The sequence below is a fragment of the Oryza sativa genome, chromosome 7, assembly GCF_034140825.1.
Source record: "Oryza sativa Japonica Group chromosome 7, ASM3414082v1".
Lineage (NCBI taxonomy): Eukaryota > Viridiplantae > Streptophyta > Magnoliopsida > Poales > Poaceae > Oryza > Oryza sativa.
The window spans coordinates 6,214,690-6,237,894 of record NC_089041.1 but is presented as its reverse complement, the minus strand read 5'-3'; the positions used below and the strand labels follow the sequence as shown (position 1 = coordinate 6,237,894).

The 23,205-nt window shown below is 38.7% G+C and overlaps 2 protein-coding genes, 1 long non-coding RNA gene and 1 pseudogene across 19 annotated transcripts; all 4 read left to right on the top strand.

Moving 5' to 3' along the window:
• The first annotated feature begins 1,060 nt into the window (after positions 1–1,060).
• LOC107281707 (uncharacterized) lies at positions 1,061–1,809 on the top strand. Its single transcript, XR_010742383.1, has 3 exons — positions 1,061–1,150; positions 1,252–1,328; positions 1,435–1,809. It is a non-coding gene; the product is annotated as an uncharacterized lncRNA (long non-coding RNA).
• A 141-nt stretch (positions 1,810–1,950) lies between these two features.
• LOC107281718 (uncharacterized) lies at positions 1,951–4,988 on the top strand (annotated as a pseudogene).
• Positions 4,989–7,801: 2,813 nt separating this feature from the next.
• Positions 7,802–13,382, top strand: LOC4342716 (uncharacterized). 17 transcript variants are annotated; one of them, XM_066312102.1, is made up of 21 exons: positions 7,819–7,930; positions 8,354–8,426; positions 8,746–9,011; positions 9,118–9,386; positions 9,483–9,686; positions 9,796–9,888; positions 9,982–10,077; positions 10,161–10,505; positions 10,590–10,664; positions 10,757–10,840; positions 10,928–10,993; positions 11,208–11,273; positions 11,407–11,472; positions 11,570–11,635; positions 11,753–11,800; positions 11,879–11,941; positions 12,027–12,092; positions 12,255–12,314; positions 12,424–12,489; positions 12,659–12,706; positions 12,789–13,216. In XM_066312102.1, exons 3-21 carry the CDS (start codon positions 8,750–8,752, stop codon positions 13,077–13,079), a joined length of 2,334 nt encoding a protein of 777 aa, XP_066168199.1. In that variant the 5' UTR covers positions 7,819–7,930; positions 8,354–8,426; positions 8,746–8,749; the 3' UTR covers positions 13,080–13,216. The 17 variants fall into 17 exon arrangements, with proteins under 17 accessions (XP_015645589.1, XP_066168199.1, XP_066168200.1 ...); XM_066312103.1 differs by having other exon boundaries at positions 8,724–9,011; XM_015790103.3 differs by having other exon boundaries at positions 7,802–8,426; positions 8,748–9,011; positions 10,596–10,664; positions 13,116–13,382.
• Positions 13,383–19,318: 5,936 nt separating this feature from the next.
• LOC4342715 (nudix hydrolase 16, mitochondrial) lies at positions 19,319–23,196 on the top strand. The gene is made up of 4 exons (XM_015789989.3): positions 19,319–19,586; positions 20,913–21,030; positions 21,478–21,561; positions 22,567–23,196. Exons 1-4 carry the CDS (start codon positions 19,516–19,518, stop codon positions 22,840–22,842), a joined length of 549 nt encoding a protein of 182 aa, XP_015645475.1. The 5' UTR covers positions 19,319–19,515; the 3' UTR covers positions 22,843–23,196.
• The last annotated feature ends 9 nt before the right edge of the window (positions 23,197–23,205 follow it).

Below are 23,205 nucleotides of genomic sequence, written 5' to 3'. Positions count from 1 at the left end.
TCTCGGTTGGTTGACGGGAGTCGACGCCGGGAGAGCTGAGGTAGCCATCTAGTTCTTCCGTGGAGACAGTCACTACAACAAGAACCCCCCTCTAGCAATACATGCTTGGCAACGCATTAAGCATGCGTTGCCAAAATGCGACCCTAGCAACGCTTAGTAGTGGGTGAGCCCAATTTGCAATAGATAATATGTGTTGCAGAACATGCGTTGCAGAGATTGAGTATCTTGCAACGGCCGAATCCACTTTACAACAGATATCATGCGTTGCAATGGTCTTGATGCCCTGTAAAAACTTTTGGAATAAGCGAACTTATTGTATTTTTTAAAATAATCGAGTGAGATATTTATTTTTCATTTCGGACCTCTAGCGAACTGTTTTTTAAAAGAAATTATCAAGTGAGTTGCTTTTTTTTCCTGTTAAAACTTTTGGACTAAGCATGCTTTTTAAAAAATAATAATAATTGAGCGAGCTGCTGATACCTGATAGGAATAAATTAGGGGGGCAAAGATGCAAACAGAGGATTCGAACCTGGGTCTCAAGGATAGAATGTGCGCAACCCAACCAACTGAGCTAATCACATTTCTTATTAAATGATTTCTTTAGGTGTTTATATCATAACAACTAAAATACGATCTGTGAAATTAGCACTTTAGCAGGCAACCTTAGTCTCCCACTTTCTCTCCTCTCCTCTCGTGTCTCTCACCTCACCCAACACGCACGAGAGCGCCGCCCCATCTTGTTCCCACACCGCATCTCATTTTCTTCTCACGCACTCGCACATCACTGCCACGGCGCACACCGACGGCCAGCGGCGCGTTCTCAGCAGCGGCGGCGGTGAGCCCGCGAGGGGATCGGCCGCGGCAGGCCGGCGACGGGCCGAGGCTGACGACAGCGGGTCAACGGCAAGCACGGTCCTTTTCTTAGCCACTTCTCATAGGTTGATTCCCCATTTGGCCCCAAATCCAGGTCAGTGTCAGATCCAGGTCAATGTCAACTTTTTTTTTAATTATTCAGGTTTGTTGCATCATGAGTCTATCTGATTGAGTTTAATAACACCTGCAGATTTTTCTTGTTCATCCGAACGGATATTTGGAACATAGGTTTTAAACGCATGTGCTTCTAGAGTCATCATCTGTAGATTAACTAGAGGTAATTTATAGTAAGGAATTTAACTTGGAGATGACAGCTTTGACATTAGATTGCTGGATGTTTTTTCTGTAAATTGATTTAACTCTTCTCTATTTTTGCAGAGTAAAAGCTTTTGTTTCAGTGTATAAAGGAGGTCTATTAGGTTGTGACAAAATTAGCTGACACTGATTTTATACTGGTATTTTTCTAATTGCCCTATTTTTGCTACATCATGATCATAAGAGACAATTCCTTGTCATTGTTATTATCTACAAGAACCTGAAATATCAAATTTTTTTATATAGGTCGAAATGGATTTAGAAACCATCAAGATTCTTTTGCGCTACCCTAGAGGTTCTGTTGAGTACTTAGCTGGAGTAGATGGATTTCTTGAATTTGCATATAAAGATAAGTTAGAGGATACAAAGATTTATTGTCCATGTGAAACATGCGTACATACTATGCTACTTTCAAAAAATGATGTCTATGATCATTTGGTGTGCAATGGAATGCTTCAGAGTTATAACCAATGGGATTTTCATGGTGAGTCTTCAGAGGAGCAAATTAGGAACCAACAACCACAGCCTCACAATGAAGACATGCGTGCTAACATGCACGAATTAATTAATGATGCACTTAGGACTGTGTATGACGACATGCCTATGAGTGATTCTGCAGATTCGCCATACACACACACTGATGGACCAAATTTAGAAGCTCAAGCATTTTATGAGTTGGTGAAAGATTCAAAGAAGCCTTTATGGGATGGATGTGAACTATCACACTTATCTCTACTAGTGCTTTTGTTCAATATGAAATCCATGAACAAATGGAGTGATAAATCATTTGGAGATCTACTTGATATTCTTCACATGGCAATTCCAAATGGAAAAGAATTGCCAAAAAACTTTTATGAGGCTAAGAAGGTGGTTTCAAAATTTGGTCTAGATTATCAACAAATTCATGCATGTCCCAATAACTGTCAGCTGTTTTGGAAAGAGAAGGTTAATGATGATTTTTGTTCAACTTGTAAGGCTTCTAGATGGAAAGATAAAAAACCAGAAACCAAGTTAACGAAGAAAGAAAGAAAGAAAGCAACACCAAGCAAAGTCTTACGATATTTTCCAATAAAGGAGAGGCTGAAAAGATTGTTCATGTGTAGAGAAACAGCATCGCTCCCACGTTGGCATGATGAAGAGCGCTTAGTAGAGGATGGTGTGCTTCAACATCCAGCTGATTCTCCGGCATGGAAGAACTTTGATAAAAGATTCAAGCAATTTGCATCTGATTCTCGTAATATACGATTTGGGTTAGCTACAGATGGGTTTAACCCATATGGTATGTTGAGCTCTACCTATAGTTGCTGGCCAGTTGTTTTAGTAATATATAATCTTCCACCATGGCTCTGCATGAAGGAACCTAATCTTCTAATGCCATTAATAATTCCTGGGCCCAAAAGTCCTGGAGATAACATTCATGTTTTCCTCCAGCCGCTTCTAGAAGATTTAAGAGACATATTTGCCAATGGCATTTCCACATATGATGCATTTAGAAATGAAACTTTTAATTTGAGGATAGCTGTACTGTGGACTATAAATGACTTGCCAGCTTTAGGAATGCTTGCTTCACATATGGTGCATGGAGAATTTGCATGCCCGCCTTGTGGTCCAAATGTATGGTCCAAACGTTTGGCACATGGGAAGAAATCTTGTTTTATGGGTCATTGTCGATTTTTGCCACCTAATCATGAATTTCGTTTTGATAGAAATTCTTTTGATGGAACCACAGAGATTAGTACAGAGCCTATGACTTACTATGGGCGTCCGGTATTGGATGAAATAAATTCTATCGGTGATTTTAAGAAGTCAAAAACTTATAAGGCAGTAAGTAGTTTATTCACACTACCTTACTAGGATGTCAATCTTCTTCAGCATAATCTTGATGTGATGCAATATTTATGGTACACTTCTAAATTTAGAAGGAAAGTCAAAGGATAATCTCCAAGCTCGTCTTGATCTCAAGGAAATGAACATTAGAGGGGAGCTCCATCCACAACAAAGAACTTCAAGCAAGTTCTACTTACCACCTGCCAGCTTTACTATGTCCAAAAGTGAGAAGCAATTGTTCTGTAAAGTTCTTAGGGATATAAAAGTTCCTGATGGCTATTCTTCAAACATATCTAGATGTGTGAACTCTGCTGAAGGAAAAATTCATGGGCTCAAAACACATGATTGCCATGTTCTAATGCAACAATTGATGCCAATTGCTTTGAGGGGTATTCTTCCCAATGAAGTCACATCTGTCTTGTTTGACTTATCTGCTTACTTTCGAGGAATATGTTCAAAAGTTCTCCATGTTGATGAGCTTGACCGTTTGGAAGAAGCAATTAAAATCACATTGTGTAGAATGGAAATGATATTTCCTCCTAGATTCTTCACTGTTATGGTTCACTTAGTCGTCCATTTAGCTACTGAATGTAAGATTGTTGGGCCAGTTTGCTATCGATGGATGTACTTTATTGAAAGGTACTAAAAATATATTAGCATACAATTTATAATATTTCTCATATGTCATATGATACAATACTAACTTATTAGTTTTGTGCCTTGTATGTATATTACAGGTACCTAGGTAAATTGAAGTCGTATGTTCGCAACAAAGCGCGTCCAGAAGGTTCAATTGCATAATCATATTTGGCAGATGAGTGCATGGCATTTTGTTCGCGATACTTGGAAGGTTTCCCTACCAAGCATAACATACCATCAAGGAATAATGACAAACCAGATCAATTTGAGACTCCCATGAGTAGGCAAGAATCCACTTTGTTTCCTCTAGTAGGAAAACCATTGGGAAAACCATCGGCGTACTCCTTAACTGATAGAGAGAAATTGCAAGCACATAGATATGTGCTATACAACTGTGATGCTGTAGTGCCATATCTAAAGTACGTATTGTCCTAACATAGCCTTTTTTTTATGTGTTGTAAGTGTTTTGCTTCAAATTTATGTTTATTTGTTTTGCAGAGAACATGCTGCTAATTTGCAAAGGAAGAAACGCAAAAGGCTAACTCCAAAAAACATTGAGAACATGCAAAATGAACAATTCCCTGATTGGTTCAGAGATCATGTAAGTCTCAAAATTTAGGTTTCTCTTTTTCAAATATGAGTACAACTAATACATCTTTTGGTTTGGTGTAGATCTTGCAGTTGGAGAATCAAAGAGGTATCGATAGTATTGATGAGGATATTAGATGGCTGGCACGTGGACCAATTGAGGTAGCAAAACGACATAGAGCATTCAATACCCGTGGGTATAGGTTCATATCAAAGCGTTATGACAGGGTGACTCAAAACAGTGGAGTTGTTGTGACTGCAAAAACATCGAGCTACACGTCCGCCAGTGATACTAACCCTGTCCTTGGTGATATCATGTATTACGGAAGGATACTTAATATAATTGAGTTAGACTACTACGGAAATTTCTCAGTTGTGTTGTTTAAATGTGAATGGGTCGATGTAACTAAAGGAAAAGGAGTGAAAATAGATATGTTTGGCTGCACACTTGTGAATTTCTCAAATAAATTCATACCGGTGAAAAGATTGAGCATGAGCCCTTTGTATTTGCAAATCAAGTCGACCAAGTGTTTTACATTGAAAACCATTTAAATCCAGGGTGGTCTATTGTAAGGAAGATGAAACCTAGAGATGTATTTGAACTGGGCGAAGAATGGAATGATGTGGAATGCGAACCATACCATGTCAATAATCTTGGGGAGCTATTTGACAGTGCACATGATGGTCAGACATGGATTCGAAGAGATATAGAAGGAACAACTGTCAATAACATGGTAACTAATTAAAGGTGAGGTTATGAAGGTTTTTCACTATCTATCTGTCCATTATCAATGATTTCCTTATATTGTTTATATCTTCACTTGGGGAGCACTTTATTTTTATGGCAGTAATTTTGGATGGAGATTTACTGCGATGAAGGCTTCTTCACCACAATAGCTTTTCTGGATGAAAATGTCATTCGTATATTTCCTTGGATTGTCTAAGTGATTGAGCCAGATCGATTCAACTTTTTATTTGCATACATAAGTCCTGTAATAATGTTCTACATTAGTTATATACAGAATTGGTGGTTAGATCTTATTTTTAAATATCTAGGATATCATATTGTTTATATGATGAGAAAAAGGAATGGGCGTTTATAATCTTTGCATCTATTGTGTTCAGTTATTCCATTTCCACCTATATAAATACCTGGAGAAAACTATTTACGTTGTGAATGGAAACTATTTACGTTGTCAATGGCACCTAACGTGAATAAGTAAGTCGAACGGACAACTCCAACATGAAGTGGACATAGCCTGGTGGTACATGGCTTCTTCAGCCGTATCGAAGACTGTAGTTCAAATCCTAACAAATGCGTTTTTTTTCCATTTCTTCTCCAGTGGCGATTCTTAAAATTTTTTCCCTCTCCTTAGCTGGCTAGATAACGAGGAAAACAAATATGCCAGCCTAGATTTTTTTTATTTTTTTTCTAGGGGCGATTCCTAATTTTTTTTCCCTATCCTTCTTAGCTGGCCAGATAATGAGAATTTTTGAACTTTTTATTTTTAATTTTAAAATTAAACTGATCGAAAACTTATTTTTTCAATATAAATATTTTTGGCCACACTAACTATTATTTTAGGACAAAATATGTTACGTCTGGATTTGATCATGCGATCAGTCAGTATGGACCAAGACGACAACGAAAAAACATGTGGTTTTTCGGTCGTGCTAACATAAATTAAATAACAATTATTTAAAGAAAAATTATTTTACATCATGATTTTATACGGCTTGTCCAGACCAGGTCGACAACGAAAAAACAAGTGGTTTATCAGTTTTGCAAACATAATTTAAATAACTATTATTTTATGACCAAAAATATTTTACGTCTCAATGAAAAATTTCATGCGGTCTGTCCACACTGGGTCGACAACGAAATAGCATGTGCCTTTTCGGTCGTGCTAACAGAATTTAAATTTCCATCTTATATAAATACCTCGAGAAGTCTATTTACATTCTCAATTGCAGCTAACGTGAAAAAATAAATAAAGGGGGACATAGCCTAGTGGTACTTAGCTTCTTCTACTGTATTGACAACTCTAGTTCGAGAACTAGCAAATGCATAATCGTTTCATTTCTTCTCTAGTGTCAATTCCTAAAAACTTTTTCCTCTCCTTGAACGGGAAAAAAATTCTGTTGCCCCAGAAATTTTTTAATTTTTTGAACTTTTTTATTTTAAAATTTTAAAAATAAACCATTCAAAAACTTATTTTAAGAATATCCGGATTTCATCCAATCTGTCCGGACCGGGTCGACAACGAAAAAACACATGTTTTTGTCATGCTATGATAAATTAACTAACTACTATTTTAAGACAAAAAAATATTTTACGTACAGATTTCATACGGTCTGTCGGATCGTGTCGACAATGAAAAAACACGTGGTTTTTGTTGTCCTAAAAAATTAAACCACTGTTATTTAATTATATATATTTTTCATGTGGTCTATCCGGAACGGGTCGACAATGAAATAACACGTGATTTTTTTGGTCGTGCTAACATTTTTTAAATAACTATATTTTAAGACCAAAAATATATTGCATCTCTTTTCCATGCGGTTTGTCCGGACCGGGTCGACAATGAAATAACACATGAATTTTTTGTCGTGCTAACATTTTTAATTAACTATATTTTAAGACCTAAAATATATTATGCCACTTTTTCATGCAGTCTATCCGGACCAGGTCGACAACGGAAAAACACGTGTCTTTTCGGTCATTCTAATATAAATTAAATAAGTACTATTTTAAGACAAAAATATGTTACTTCCGAATTTCATCCCGTATGTTCGGACCGGGTCAACAATTTTTTTTGGTCGTTATAAATTAACTAACTACTATTTTAACACAAATTTTACGTCCAGATTTCATATGGTCTGTCTGGACCGGGTCGACAACGAAAAAACACGTGGTATTTTTGTCCTAAAATATTAAATCACTGTTATTTAATTATATATATATATATATATTCATGCGGTCTGTCCGGACCGGGTCGACAACGAAAAACACGTGTTTTTTATCGTGCTAACATTTTTTAAATAACTATATTTTAGGACAAAAATATATTACATGTCTTTTTCATGCGGTCTGTCCGGACCGGATTGGCAATGGAAAAACACGTGTCTTTTCAGTCGTGCTTAGATAAATTAAATAACTAACCAAAATATGTTACGTCCGAATTTCATCCAGTCTGTCCGGACCGGGCCGACAATGAAAAAACACTTGTTTTTTGGTCGTGCTAAAAAAATTAAATCACTGTTATTTAATTATATATAATTTTTCATGCGGTCTGTCCGGACAAGATCGACAATGAAATAACATGTGATTTTTTGATTGTGCTAATATAATTTAAATAACTAGTTTGACGGACAAATCAACCCCAAATCGATCTGAATTTAGCAATTTATGCCTCTCCGAAAATTATTTTCTTCTCCCTCCACTCTTTCCCTCCTTTTTTTTTTGCTCCCGCAATTTTTTTCTGTTTTCTTTTTTTTGCCGCCAACTTTTTTTTTTGCCCCCACCTTCCCCATCGAGAAAAGCAAGCCAACTGCCCCTAAAAATCTCTTTCCTCTATCCTGACTCCCTGAGTAAATCTCTTTCCTCTGTTGTGGGATTCCCCTTTCCTACGAACTCTCCTGTCGTTCTACGGTTCTCCTCCTCGTCTTCATCGGTGTTGATCTGTAGGTAAGATGCCGGGCGCTTTACTGACCCACCGCCCCAAGCAGGCGCTCCTAGATCTTCCACCGCTCCGCTCCGTCGGCTGCTGTACCAGCCATCACTGCTGCCGCACCTTCCTGCCGATTAACAGCCACGAGCAGGCGACCCCCATGCCCCATGGATGATGTAGGGCATGCGGCGGGCCGGAGACGCCCCCAGCCGATGTGCCGGGTGACCGGGGCACTGCAATTGATGCGGGTTATACCTCCCGACACCGGCTGTCCACTTCGCTCTGCTCCACGCTGCGCGGCTGGCGGCAATGTTTCCAAGCCCCGGAATCTCTGCCTCCCTCTGCACATCTTACTACCTCTCTGAGTCGCCAAATTGCAATGGAGGCTAATTCCCTTCCAGGACTACAATACTTACCAATTTGATATGTTGTATTTTCAGGTTTGGAGTCAGATGCACTGACCGTCCATAGCTGAAGGAGCCTGGTCTACGTACAGCTAGGCTTCACACAACTGTAAGCAATAAATATGTGATCTAGTTTTACCTTGCAGCCAATTAAATTTTGTTATTTCTACCCATTACTTGTTTCAAATTGTTGGCCTATAAAATGGACAAATGAATTAGTGAGTATGACAAACAGATCCATATTATAGCATTACTTTTGGGACAACAGTACTCTGTTGTTCTTCAAAAACAAATCCAAAATGGCTCAGGGTATAATCAATTCTGAAATTATTCTTTTTGAAACTATGTACAGCACAGTCCTACTTCTGAAATGAGAATGATATACTTTCGATGCCATAAATGACAGATAGGTTTTTTTTGGGTGCAAGAGATATGGCAAGGAGTAGAAAAAGGCGTATTGTTCAGAGCAATGAGGAATATTTGTCAGAGGAACAGACTGAAGAAGAAAATACCCTTCCACAGCTTGCCACACCATCTGAACAAAAAACTGTATGTGATGATTCTGGAGAAGGCAATGAAGACACTGATGACGATTTTAATATCAATGATGGAGAAGGCAATGAAGACACTAATGACGATGTTGATATTGATGATGAAGGCAATGAAGATACTGATGTTGATATTAATGTTCGAGGTAACTGCTAAGTTTAATAGTCCTAATGGTAACAAATAATGACATTATTACTCGTATCCCTGATTACTAAGGATCACTTTTGTCTTCGCAATTTAACACCGAACAGTTGAAAATGGAGCACCTGAAACACGTGGCAAGACAAAACTGAAAGATGTTTGGAACCTTCCGAAAGGGCTTAGAATTGTGGTACAATGCAATGATCTCAATCAGGCGGTAGGGGAAGAAGATGGAATTTTGGGTAAATTTCTTGGAATGATATCTAGGAATGGTAGTCTGTGTAGCTTAGGCTACACAGACTGGAGATATGTAATAGGAAAGAGAGAGAAAAATACAAATGAACTAAAAGTTAAAAAGGACATACTTAAGCAAGTAAAGGTAATTCCTTTTCAGATCAACATTTTTGCTAACTTCTTGTATTATGTTATGCATATCCCCATATGGCCATATGAGTTTCTGTGTTGCTATATGTAGATGAGATTCCTTTATGCTCCTCGGATGGAAGAGTTCATATTAAAAAAAATTGGAGAAAGATGGCGGCAATATAAAGCAAAACTAAAAGATTTGTATTTTGATGTGAATGAGACTAAGGAAGCTAATTGCAACAATGTCCCAGAAGGTGTGCTTTCTGACCAGTGGATTGCTCTTGTCAATCATTGGATGAACGAGAAATCGAAGGTACATATACCATATTCATTTCTGTAATGGTCTTACAAATTAGAACTCTGTACTAAACAAAACAATGCAATATTCTTTTTTGATTGCTAACTCTACGAGACCATAACAGAGAATAAGTGAGCAGAATAAGAAAAACTGCCAAAAGAAGAAGGCAATTCACACAGCAGGGACAAAGAGTTTTGCTCGCACAAGAGAAGAGATGGTAAAACATGTCTTGAATAGTATTCATCTATTTCCATTTCAAGCATGTATAGCTACTATTAGGACTTTACTGATTTGGTCATGTGTTCCATAGAGACAAAAAGATCCTGCAAAGAAGAACCCACATAGAGCTGTTGTTTATGTCCACACACACAAGCGCAAAAGTGACAAGAATATAAATGGGCATGTGGTATACTATTAACACTCAACCATAGATATTTTTCAGTTATTCTCATATGTTGTTTTATTCGTATTAATTTTTCATATGTTTAGGATAATTTGAAGAGACTTATAGCTGAACAACCAGCTTTAGCGGATGCTAGTAAAGGAAAGACTGCTTGGAAAGGAGATGCATTGAACCAAATACTAGGAGATGACAAGCCTGGGCGTGTGCATGGTCTTGGACTAGTTCCAAAGCCTAAACAAGTGCTTGATGTGCCAACTTCCCGACGTTTGCAGAATATAAATCTTACTACAGTGGAGGATAACTCCAGTGAAGATGTAATGGCTATTAGACTGCAGATGGAAAAGTTAGAACGCCATGTTGAGAATAATGATGCTGAACTTTTACAATTAAAAGAGAAGGCAACCAAGTTGGAAAAGGCACAAAAGAATCAGGTGAATTTAAGGGAGTTGAGTCTTAAAAAAATTATATGAACTTGTGTGTGACCCAATGAATGCATCTAACTTACCTAATTGAAGTTACAGGGAGGTTTAGATGGAGCATCTACAAATAAAAAAGCTATTTGTGATGACGTACCTAATTCAAAAAGGAGGGTATGTATCTTTATGGAAGAAATATCATAACATTTTCTGCATTATCTCATAAACTGTGGTATAGATCTCTGTTCATTTTCTGTTATGGACAGAGAGTGTATGGTGACAACCCCTCGCAAGAAATTTGTATGTTTGAGGAGGGAAACATTATGGATCAGCAGGACAACAGTTTGATGGTAATGTGATATAGCACCATCTTATAACTGGGAATAGCTGTGTTTTTTTACTTGGGAATAGCATTTATTTTCTCTCTTTTACAATAGAATACACAAAGCCATGTGCACGATGAGAATTTGCAACCACCAACCAAGCATTCTACTGTTTACAAGGTCCTTGCCTTTGCATTTAAAATATTATTATATATATATTCACTATTATTTACATAGCATTCATTATAATCATATGCCTTCTTTTACTCTAGAATACACAGTCTTTGGGCCAGAATCACAGTGGGAAGCAAAGGAAGATTACTTCCTGTGCAAACATAAACAAATAATTGGAACATTATAGTTTGTGCCAATTTTATGACCTATTCCATTGCAGCGCAAAGGAAATTTGGACCATAATGAGCTTATGCAACCAGGGAAGAGTATTTCTAGTGCATACAAGGTGAGTTGATTAAGTTCTCTCTTTATCCTTTCAAACTCAATGCCATAGTCAATAAGTGTTTGAAAGTAGTTTAATTTCGATATATAAATGTATATATAGATTTGTAAAATTTATTTGTTACCTTCCACTGTAGAACAATAAACCTGACAACCAGGACAACTATATGGTGAATGCACACAAAGTTACAAGTACACACAAGGTTATTTTTTCATCACTTTAAGTCACCATGTCTACAGATATAAGCTCTTTGAAACTATAACACACATGATTTACTAGTTATAATAATTGTATTGCAGAACAAAGAGAACCTTACCCGCAAGCTTGTTAGACCAAGCCTAAACAAGTATAGTACTGCTTCTAAGGTTAGTCTAATTGTTTCAAGTTCAAAATGCTATTTCTGTTTATTGAACACTACACAACAACTAAAATAGCACACACAGCATGTTGGTTTTTACTGTAAATTCTCTCTATTTTTTCAGAAACGGCAATGCAACACAATAGACTTTTTAACTGACAATTCAACAGTGGTAAACCTTGCTAACATTTTAGTCTAAATAGTTTAATAAAATCTGGTCTTAATGTCCTTTTATTTTCCACTGTGATAGAAAGTGTATGGTGACGGTCCCTTGCAAGAAATTTGTCATGTTGAACAGGAAAACATTGTGATGGTAATATACATAAATTTCATTGTTTTATACATGGGAATAGTTGCACTATTTTGTAACTGGGAATATATGCTCTCTTTGACAACAGAATTCACAAAGCCATGCTCAAGATGAGGATAAGACACCACCAACCAAGCATGCTACTGCACACAAGGTCCTTGTCTTTCAATTTATATTTTTATTCTGAACTCACCATGGTTGCATCCTATTATATGGTTATCATGGATACATAGCATTATATTATTTGGTATTGTTTGTAACTAACTATGAATGTTTACTATAGTTCATGACAATGTGATGTATTCTTTTATTCTAGAACAAACGAACCTTTGGCCTAAATGACCATGGGAAACAGATGGAGATTATTTGTGCCAAGGTTAGTTTTCACTTCTTATTGAGTTCAAAAATTATTTGATAGAAAAGTTTGAAAGTAAAATTTCTTAATATATATAATTTTAGCACTAATTTGTTGCCCTCCCCTATAGAACAAGAAACCTGACAATCAGGACAGCCATATGGTACATGCACATAAAGTTGGTGGTGCATACAAGGTTGTTTTTTTATTCACCATGTTTACAAATATCAGTCCATTCAAACTATAACATGCATGATTCACTAGTATTATGATTGAATTGGAGAACAATAATTGGCTCTGTTTGGTCTTTCTTTCTTTCTATCTTGTGGTTAAATTGCAAACCATGATCCAATTTTTTTTTATAGAAACAACAGTGCAGCAAAATGGACTTTATCACTGACAATTCAATGGAGGTATTTTACTGTGAAATTATTTATGATACTTGAATTTCTTAAAGTATATTGATAATATTGATGGATGTATTATGCACTTCAGGTTGGAACTAAAGTATTCTTAAAAAGTTGGAAAAATCGGAATACAAACGTGGCTCTTGCCACTATTGTAAGCTGTGATCCAACACGCAGAGTTGGAGGTGTTGAGCTAGGAAATGAATTTTTAATGGTTCATGTCGATCTTGCATTGGCAAAATCCGAAGATTTGATTAGGCCATACAAAGGCTACAAAATTGTTGGTCATGTTGTAGGACTTGAAATTGCGTGGCCTGCAATTTTTATATGTTCCTATCTCTTACTTCTTACTTCGGAGATGTGCTTTTCGTCTTCATAATGGTATATTAATGCTTATATATTTTTTCTATTATAGGTTGACAAGATAAATGGGTGAAGATGTGGGGGAAATTTTGTGACTGCTAGTACGCAACTAGGTCACCTGTACATGTCACGGAATGATGATGGCTGCAAGGTGGAGAATGGGGGCAACAAGATGTGTTTTTTTTATATACTTTAGATTCTATTTTCTGCATTAATGTTCTGAACAAAGGTTTAATGCCATGAATTATACTGATGATTGTCTATGTAATGCAAAATACTATATTTAATATATAATCGATTATCATGATTGATTGGACTATTGTCACTTGTGCATGCTTTGAGTTCATGGGTCTCTTGCCTGACAAAATAATTGGTCAAAGGCCACCTACAGTGGATAGCTCAAATTACAATATTTGTACATGTTGCAGCAACTTGATTATATCCATTGCTAAGATTATATAAAACTGTTCATCTCTCAAGGGAACAACATATATAAGTATTGCTGAAACCTATTAAAATTGTTGCTAAGTAGCAACGCTTATTTCCACTTGTTATCAACGGTTGTCTATGTGTTGTAATTGATCCTAGCAACGGCAGCATAGGCAACGCATATTAAATGCGTTGGTGCAGACCCTAGCAATACTTATAGAGACTTTTAGCAATACATATATGTATTGCTAAAGAGGGTTCCTCTTGTAGTGAGTTCCGAGTCGTTGAAGTATCACGCCGACTTCCCTAGAGCCAGATTGAACTGAGGTCGAAGCCGAGTTTAATCTGGACCTACGGGGAGAAGACGCTCTTGTAGTAAAAACAGCAGCCAGATCGTCGGGAAGCCACATCAAGATTGACGGATAAGTTGCCTCTCCTTGATTTGATTGCGAAGAAGTTGACGAGACCTCATCCGAGTGGTTTGAATCCAACTCAGATGAGATGGTCTTAGAATAGATTTCAGCCGAGTTTGGGAGACATAATGGAGCAAAGATGGCATCCCCTCCCGACTGGTTCGAATCTGAGCCGAGAAGAGAAATATTGTCGAAGTCGTCGGTGATGAAGTTGAGGCTGCCAAATCGGTATGCCTGCCCGGGAGGGAAGGCGAAGTCGTCGATGCCCGAAACAAATCCCATTGCACTAATCGGCGAAGAACTTGACGCTACCCCTACTTGGTGCGCCAACTGTCGAAACAATATTTTGGCAATACTAAAAGGGGTGGCTATCAAGCTGGAAAAGTAGATGGGTTAGGAGACACTAGGTTTATACAGATTCAGGCCTTCTCGATGAGAAGTACCCTACTCCTGTCCGGGGATTGATCCGCCGAGTGTATTATTGATCGTATGATCAGGGAGAAAAATTATGCCCCTAGAGGCACCCGGACCCCTCCTTATATAGGAGGAGGAGCCGGAATTACAAGATACAACCCATGTTCCTAACGGACAAGATAAATTACAATCGTAACCGACTAGAACTATCGGATGTTTCCTTGATACACAAGTTAACATAACAACCGAGTCCTTTACTAAATTTATTCTATCTGTATATGGTACCCTTATACCTAGTCGGATATACATGCCGTGTGGGTATGGGGTAAACTTTAGAGCATGCACAGAACTAGAAATGGCTATAAGCAGTCCACGTAGGTTCGGAAGATGACCTGGTGCTAAGCGCGGATGAGAGAGAGGACGAGCGTGCGACTAAATTGTCGCCCGCCTACACGCGCCCTTGAAGAAAAAGTGGGGTCCGTTTTTCTACGCGCGGGAGGAACTGCTCGACGACGCCCCATGGCCCATGGGTATCGGAACAGAAATGCAAAGGAGAGAGAAAATGATAAATGAAAGAATTAAATATCATTTGCTGAAGTAAAATGGCAGATGCATTACAGCCCATCGTGTTGGCTATACATGACATGGAAAAAATTGCAGCCGATAGTGGACTATACTATTCACCTTCACAGGATAATCACGGTTAAAGCATCCGGCCAAATGATGAACAAGCGCGGAGATGGTTGAATTTTGGGTAGCATCGTCAATTATAGTGTACTATTATTACCAAGGAACATAATTGAAATCATCATTCAGACAGCTTATTACCATTGTAGGCCAGTATGGTTTTTTAATATCCCAGTCCAATTAGAATTTAGCCTGTGTGGCTTATAAGAGTTGTGTGCTCATGTTTAGTACCACCTTGAGTTATGTGCTCATGTTTAGTACCACCTTGAGTTATGTGCTCATGTTTAGTACCACCTTACTAGTTTAACAAGGTTGGAACCAACTTATAAGACATCTTCCTTCCAATCATATCACTTCTAGGTTAACCCTTTTACACGAAGCGAGGACGAAAGTATAAGTAGGTTCGTAGGCCCGTCCATTGGTTGCGCTCAGAGCCTGTAAGTGGAGTGGTATCCGTCCATTGGTTGGGCTCAGAGCCGACCCTCGCAGTATGTTTAGTGGGCTCAGAGCCGACCCTCGCAGTATGTTTAGTACACATTTCTCAGATCCAACTTTATAGGCAGTGGGGTGGCGTGGGTAAGTGGGCCCACCCGTCAGCCTATATGTCGTGTGGCTACATAGGTGAATTGGACCGATAGGGACGACGGGGACGTTTGGGCCTTTGAAGCAAGGATAGAAGTGTAAATAGCCCCACCCGTCGGTTGGGTTGGGCTGTTACATATTTCTAATTTCATTATAAAAATATTATATATCCTTTTTTATACAACGGTTGGACTGTTACATATTTCTATTCTATCATTTCATTATAAAAATAGTATATATCCTCTTTTATACAAATACTTTAATTAATTAATTTGCAGACAACTAAGTTACGAATTTTTGCAGTGAACTAAGTTACAAATTGAAAATTAATCAATGAACGTACATCTGGACGATCGAGCAGTCAACTAAGTTACAAATTGAAAATTAATCAGTGAACGTACATCTGGACGATCGAGCATGTTGTTATCTAACATCTGTCGGTACCCCTCGAGCTCACACTGATAGACAATAATCTTCCTCGTTACATATTGATACCTCTCAGCACTGACTGGCCCCACAAAAGGTATGGCGATAGAGCTGTCAGCGTATGATTACTCACCCACTACATTTAATGAAATCCTAGTGCTTACATATGTGGATGTGATTTCAATATAAATTTAGTTAGGTTAAGGGTATATTTTTCATATTCGTGTGTTTTGAATTTATTTCCTTTCAAAGCTGTCCTTGGCTAGTTTTGGAGTCCCCAAAACCTCCTCTCTTCAAGTGAGAGCCAATTCGTTCTTTTTGCCAAACCTTAAAACCAAAGTCAAATCCCATTCAAAGATTGTATATATTGGTCCATTTAAAAATTTATTGATTCTTAAAATGTTATAGTGCTCTTATGAAGGTATTTCGTTGGTTAAAAACAAGATATGAACATAAAAGACACTCCTCGAGCTAGGGTTAGAAGGGCCTATACAGATTAACAACCCTACTTTCCTTAAATGAAATAAATGAAAACGTTTGGCTTCCTGTTCCTGTATGCATGATCAATGCATTTAATCTCTTTTTTCATATGAAGCAAAACTTTTCAAACACAAAACAAGAACACATCCCCTACCTGCTAAAGTACCCAACTAGCCCATCGTTAGTGAGTTAGAAAACGTAACGAAAGTTTTTTTAAAAAAGAACTTTTTATTAAAGCATTCTTTCTAAAGATTTTATTTCTTTCATCGTAAAGCATCACCTAGCATTGCCTCCTCTCACTCTCGTGTCTAACTCGATTTGTATATGTCTTTCAACACCACTCAACCTATTTAATTAATTTCCCTTTTCAAGCAAAAGAATGCTTTTAAAAGAAAGCCACGTACACGTATTCTCTCACTTTAATTTGTATATCCAGCCAAATGATATATTACCGACGAATTAAACTGAAAAACACAACCGAACATATACACTTATTAGTTGAGGATGGTGATCACTCTGTTACCTTTCTTTCACTAACTTGTGTTGGGTTGGGTTGAAGATCAATTTAAATGAAGATTTAGTTGAGAAATCGATAAGTGAGATATTGTGATCGAGATATTGACTCAAAAGATGAAGATTTGGCAGAGAATATAAACTTCTAGTCGTTACCATATGTTAATTGTGCACATATTGACTGATAAGTGTTCGATTAATCAAATCGATGGAAGTGAGGACACTTGCGTAAAATGTGAAATTCTAACATCATTTCAATCCTCCTCAATAGATAAGTCCAACTTGAAATATTTTCATTAATAGAAGTAAAAATATTAGTATTTGATATATGAAAATGATATTAATAGACTTCCATTATGAACTCATATAGTTTTATTTTTTTATAATTTTATAGAGAATAAAAATATAATTGTAAATTTTGAGAAATCAAGGTATCCATGTGGTGCTTTTAAAATATAGTGTCTATACTCCCGAGCCCACATGGGATCGCTTGAGCAATCTTGTAATTGTAGACCCTTTGCAAACGGATTCTAATGAAGCAGAAGAGAATAACGTATTCATATGATGTTATGTACGTCCGACCGCATAAAAAAAAACAGCCTCCCGTCTACCACGTCAGCACGTCAAGTGGAGAGGAGACGGCGCGGTGTCCATCGGCAAATATCCACGATTATGGGATGTCTTCCCCCAAAAGTTCACTTTCGCGGTGTCCTGAGCTAAATACACACAGTTACAATGTCCTGTAGCAAAATTTGCCTAAAATATATGGCAAGTTCAGTGAGGTCAAAAACCTCACTTCAAGTTAGAGCCGATTTTTTTTAGAGTGAAATACATGGCCAGTCTTTAAACTTGAGGGGTGGTATCACTTAGGTCCATGAACTTAAAAATTACACGTTTAGATCTGTGAACTTGGTTTAATGTACCACCCCTGGTCCAATCGTCCTTTGACCATGTTTGACTGCCAACGTGACGTGCCACGTAGACAACACTTTTGTGCTCAGCCCCCTCCACATATACTTTCGCACATAACTTGCTATGACCAGTGTGCATTTCAACCCAAATCCCTCAAAATATCCCTAAATCGGCTAGGGTTTCGACGGTGAGGTTAGGGGAAGGAGGCCGAGAGGTAGCAGCTGTGGTGGCCTCGGCGGTGCGATTAGTGGCAGGAGGCAGCGCAGTGCAGTGGGGTTAGCGGTAGCACAAGGCGGCCGTATTAGCGGCGGAAGGCAGTGCAATACGGCTTGCGCGCTAGGCATCCCATGGATTCTCCAAGCTCGTCCTCGTCTTGAAGTCGCTGGAAGAAAGTGTTGTTAATCATGTGCCCGTTGCGCAAGGATAAGGTTATTTTGGAGTGCAGAGCAATGGCAATTGCTAATCAGAACCGCATTTTCTATACATGCAAGGAGAAGAATGAGATGGAAGAACGATGTGAGAATTTTTTTGGGATTCTGGTGTCACTATATAACTATAAGAAGATATATGCGACGTGTTGTGATGTGGAGGGGGCTGAGAGCAAAAGTGTTGCCTAGGTGGCATGCCACGTTAGCGATCAAACGCAGTCAAAGGACGTTTGGACCGGGTGGTACATTAAACCAAATTCACAGACCTAAACGTGTAATTTTCAAGTTCACGGACCTAAGTGATACCACTACACAACTTTAGGGACCAGTCATGTATTTCACTCTTTTCTTATGTACGACCAATTCATTTACTTTTTTTTCATATGATGCAACACACGATACTAAACACACACGCCTGCTCCGCTAAAGCACATCGTCGCCAAGTTAAACAGAAAACGTGACGAAAATGAAAACAAAAATTTTTATCAAGGTATTATTTGTAAAGTTCTTTTTCCTTTCACGATGAAGCATTACATAGCATTGCCTCCTCCCCCTCGTGTGAGACTTGATTTGTCGGCGTCTTTCAACGGCGCTCAACCTATTTAGTTTATTTTTCAAGTAAAGCAATACCTTTAAAACATAGTACCGTGTACGTTTTCTTGCTCTCCGTAAATCGGTCCAAACAATATATTGTCGACGAGTTAAACCGAAAGACACAACCGACATAGACGGAAGCGGTAAAGCACTTTCATAACTAAACGGCACATTGTATTACAAAATCAGAGAACAACCTTGAGTTGGAAAGAGGGATGAAGTTGAAAATGTTTACCAAACCAAAACCACATACCAAAGCCAAAAACCATAGAAACCAGAGAAAAAGTCCTAAAAAAGCTACACAAAGGGGGTAAAAAGGGGACCAAAACAGGGCAAAAAATTCCCAAAATAAAAAGGGCAAGAACAGCGAGAGACCCAGGAAGGAACGAAGCAAGGCGCTTAGGCGCACGCACGCACGCACATCTCTCGAGCCCCTCACCCTCCCCTTCTTCCTCCTCCTTCCGCCGCATTGCTCGTCGCCGGCGGCGACCAACCCTACCCCTCTCTCTCCCTCTCGAGCGGCGGCGGAGGCGGTTTCCGGTAGTGGCGGCGGCGGCGGGGACAGGAAGAAGCCATGTGCGATTTGGTGGCGAGAACGGGGCGGCACCAGCAGCGCTACGAGCATGGGCGTCGACTCGTGGCCGGGTGGGACATCCTCAAAGCCCCAATTTTTACTCCCCCATTCCTCTCCTCCTCCTGCATCATCATCATCTTCGTATCCCCCACCACCAAGAAAAAATATCACTTTTATTTTTATCTTGCCGTAATTTAGGTTTGTTTTGATATGCTGCTTGATTGGAATCAAATTTTCACCTCTTGCTGCTGCTGCTGCTGTGGAGGGGAAGTAGGAGGACTATTTGGTGGCTAGATTATGGGAGGAGGGGAGGGGGTGGTCTTAATCAATGAACAGTGAGCAGGGCTACCATTAAAATTTAGCTCCTTTAATTCATCCGTAGGCACCTGCTGATGGCGACCTGCTTATCGTTTTCTGTTCTTTACTGATTCTCAGTGTGCTTTGTTCTTTACCGGCTCCACATGATTGGGGTGTGCCTGTGTGTGGGGAAAAAAAGGGAGGTTGGGGTATCTCTGTTTGGTCCCAGGATGTGCCATCAATTAGGTGAATCTTGGTAAAGATTTGTATTGATATTGATTCGGCATCGGTGGTGGGCCGGCGTCGATAGGGAAATTTTCGCGGATAAGGATTCTAGGCTCAGTTTGGAGGGTCTAGAGTTTTTTTTTTTTAGGATAATGGATGTCTCTTGTTGCAGGTGTGGATTAGTTTGTGCCTTTTATGAGCACTGTCAGAAGGTGCTGTGCAGACTTGGTATCCCTTTGGCTTAAATTGTTCAAGGGAGAGGTTCCATTTTTATTTGATTTTTCCAAGAAAAGAAAGTGGTGATAAAAACATAGATATGTGTGAGATGGGCACAGGGAGATGGATTTCAGGATCATAGAGATGACCCCAGGGTCCTCTTGTTCCCATGTGTGCAGTTAGATATTTGTATTAACAAATACGAAAAATGATATTTGTATTAACTGGAGACTAAAAACCGAACTAGGAGAATAGCTGGTTGTACCTGTTGTTTATGCTGCTTTGTCCTGTTGTCACAATGTTCCAAATACTGGTGTTGTTGCATTAAGTGCTTATTACTGTTAGTGATATAAGCTATATGAGAATTAATTTATTTGTTTCAAAATTTGAGGTCAAATTTTATTTGGAGTAGCAGTTAAACATTTTACCAACATTAGTAAAGTTATTACTCATCTGAATAGTGCTTGATAGTCAAGCTTCTACTTAAACTCACTTCAGAACAGGATTTTATGAACTCAATTAAACAGTACTGTCTACATTAGTATGTATCTGTGAGCGTGCTGCTCTTATCTTTGCTGTAAGACAACATGGTTAAAGACCCTAGAGAAGAATGTTGTCATGCTTTAAATTCATCTGATACTTGTTTCTTATATATGTAGGTGCATACCTTTTAGATATAAAGATAACAATGATGAAACTTCTGATGATGGACACAAGAAACTTGTGGAAGTTCTCATGATCAACTCCCAGAGTGGATCTGGTCTCCTATTTCCTAAGGTATTAACATTTTAAACATCTATGCCTAAGAGTCACTCAATTCTCAGAACATGGTATATGAAAACATCTGTGATGTTATTCTGTTTGTGCTTTAGATTTCCAGAGTAATTGATGGGAAATTATTTAGGCTATAATCCAATATCCGTTATCCATCTACCATTACATAAAGATATGTTCCTTGATTTGTAACCTCAATGCTCTAACATAACGGGCATGAGCAAGATAATCAATATCCCTCCGAAATGTTTGATTAAGTAGGTACTGAAATCAGGTGCCGTAGAGTCGACTTTTGAGCCAGTCAGGACTCATTAGTAGAGTTAATCTTATGATAACCTTGTCTGCGAGGTGTACTAGTTAGTTATTGGGATAAATATATCTGTTTGTTTATTATATAGTACATGATTCTGTGGCATGCGGTCTTTTGTTTGATGTGCCATACTGCTTTAGGGAGGATGGGAGAATGATGAAACTGTTGAAGAGGCAGCTGCTCGTGAAGCTATTGAAGAAGCTGGAGTTCGAGGAGATTTAGTGGTGAGACCCTTTGGCACTTTTACCTTGACTTTTTGATCTTCTCTTAGAAAAAAGCCCCATTATTATATCCTATAGCCATATGTTTGTTGTTCAACCTTGTGTCCAAGACCTCAGGTCTTTTTTGAGGTATGCATGCGATTTTGTGTTTTATATAGACAATTAGATATAATCTTCTTTCCTATGGAGACCTACTACCTTCTGATAACTAGCTGTGTCCTTCACTTAACCTGAAAATTGATCCTTAAGCATAGTCTGAGTCTGGGCTATGGAATTTCCGGCCTTATCTGTTCATTCAGAGTCAGCATCCATTTTGTTAAGTGTTAATATGTTCATACTTTAGCATATGAATATGCAACGCTGCTTGTTCTTTACTAGGCCTTTTTTTTTGTGCATTAAAGAACTAGGGTCATTTGACAAGTGTTAGGTGCCACTTGACTAACAAACAAGCTGGTTGGACCTCATCATTGTATACTGTTTTATAAGATTCATTGTGTAAATAGCACTTGTTGGACTTTCAGTAAACACAAACTTTGAAGGGCACTTGTAAGTTAAGGGAGGATTCTTGTGTTGCTAACTCGCACTTTAGATTGTAATCCAGACCTGAACTGCTTAATGCTGGCTACTCTGCTACTGTGTTGACACTGATTTTGCTCATTTGCACATCTGGTCAAGTTGTTTGTTTGAAAGTTTAATGAAACTATTGGTACTAGACAGAGCATAAGAGCACACGACATAGTGCAGCCAATAAACCTTGACCTGAATCTTGCATTATAAATGGATTATTTTATAGGAAGTTTATTTAGGAAAGCAAGCTAAGTCAAAGGAATATTGTGTCGCTAGGTTGTACTTGCATAGTCTACATTTAATGTGTAGCCAAGTTTAAATAGATTCTGTGATTCCTTAGTCCTTGTGGCTTGCGTGTGGCTTATTATTGAACATCACTTATTCCCTTCCATGTGTTCTGCCATCAAACTCTACTTATTTGCGATTCTTTCTGTGCATAAGCAATTATTGGGCTTCTACGACTTCAAGAGCAAGACGCATCAAGACAAGTTCTGCCCCGAGGGGATGTGCAGAGCTGCGGTGTTCGCGCTTCGAGTTAAGGAAGAGCTTGCCTCCTGGCCCGAGCAGAGCACCCGCAAGAGGACCTGGCTCACTCTCAGTGAGGCGGTGGAGCGGAGCCGTTACCCATGGGTGCGAGAGGCCCTTACAACGGGTTTCACCACCTGGCATGAGAACTGGAGCAACGGGGACGACCATGTCGACCCAAGTTCAAGATGACCGCACCTCAAGCATCAGGGCCAGGGGTCATGCTCTCTTTTACCATGCTAGTGGTTTCAGAAACATGACCATTTCGGCGTATGTGTGCTCCCTGATGCTTCAGTAGTTCCGATCGCCCTATATTACTACCTAGGATGGGACCAATCTTAGTTCTGGAAATGTCGAGATGGGACCAATCTTAGTTCTGGAAATGTCGAGAATCGCTGGAATTGTAAGTTTTAATTGATTCTCGCTGCTACCATTATCAGTCCTCTTGGTTCTTTATTTCTTTTTACACCATGCAGTATCAGCTGGTGTGTTGCCCCTTGTGTGTGCGCAAAAATACCTGAAATCAAAGAAGGCTTTGTGGATCAATGTGCTGCA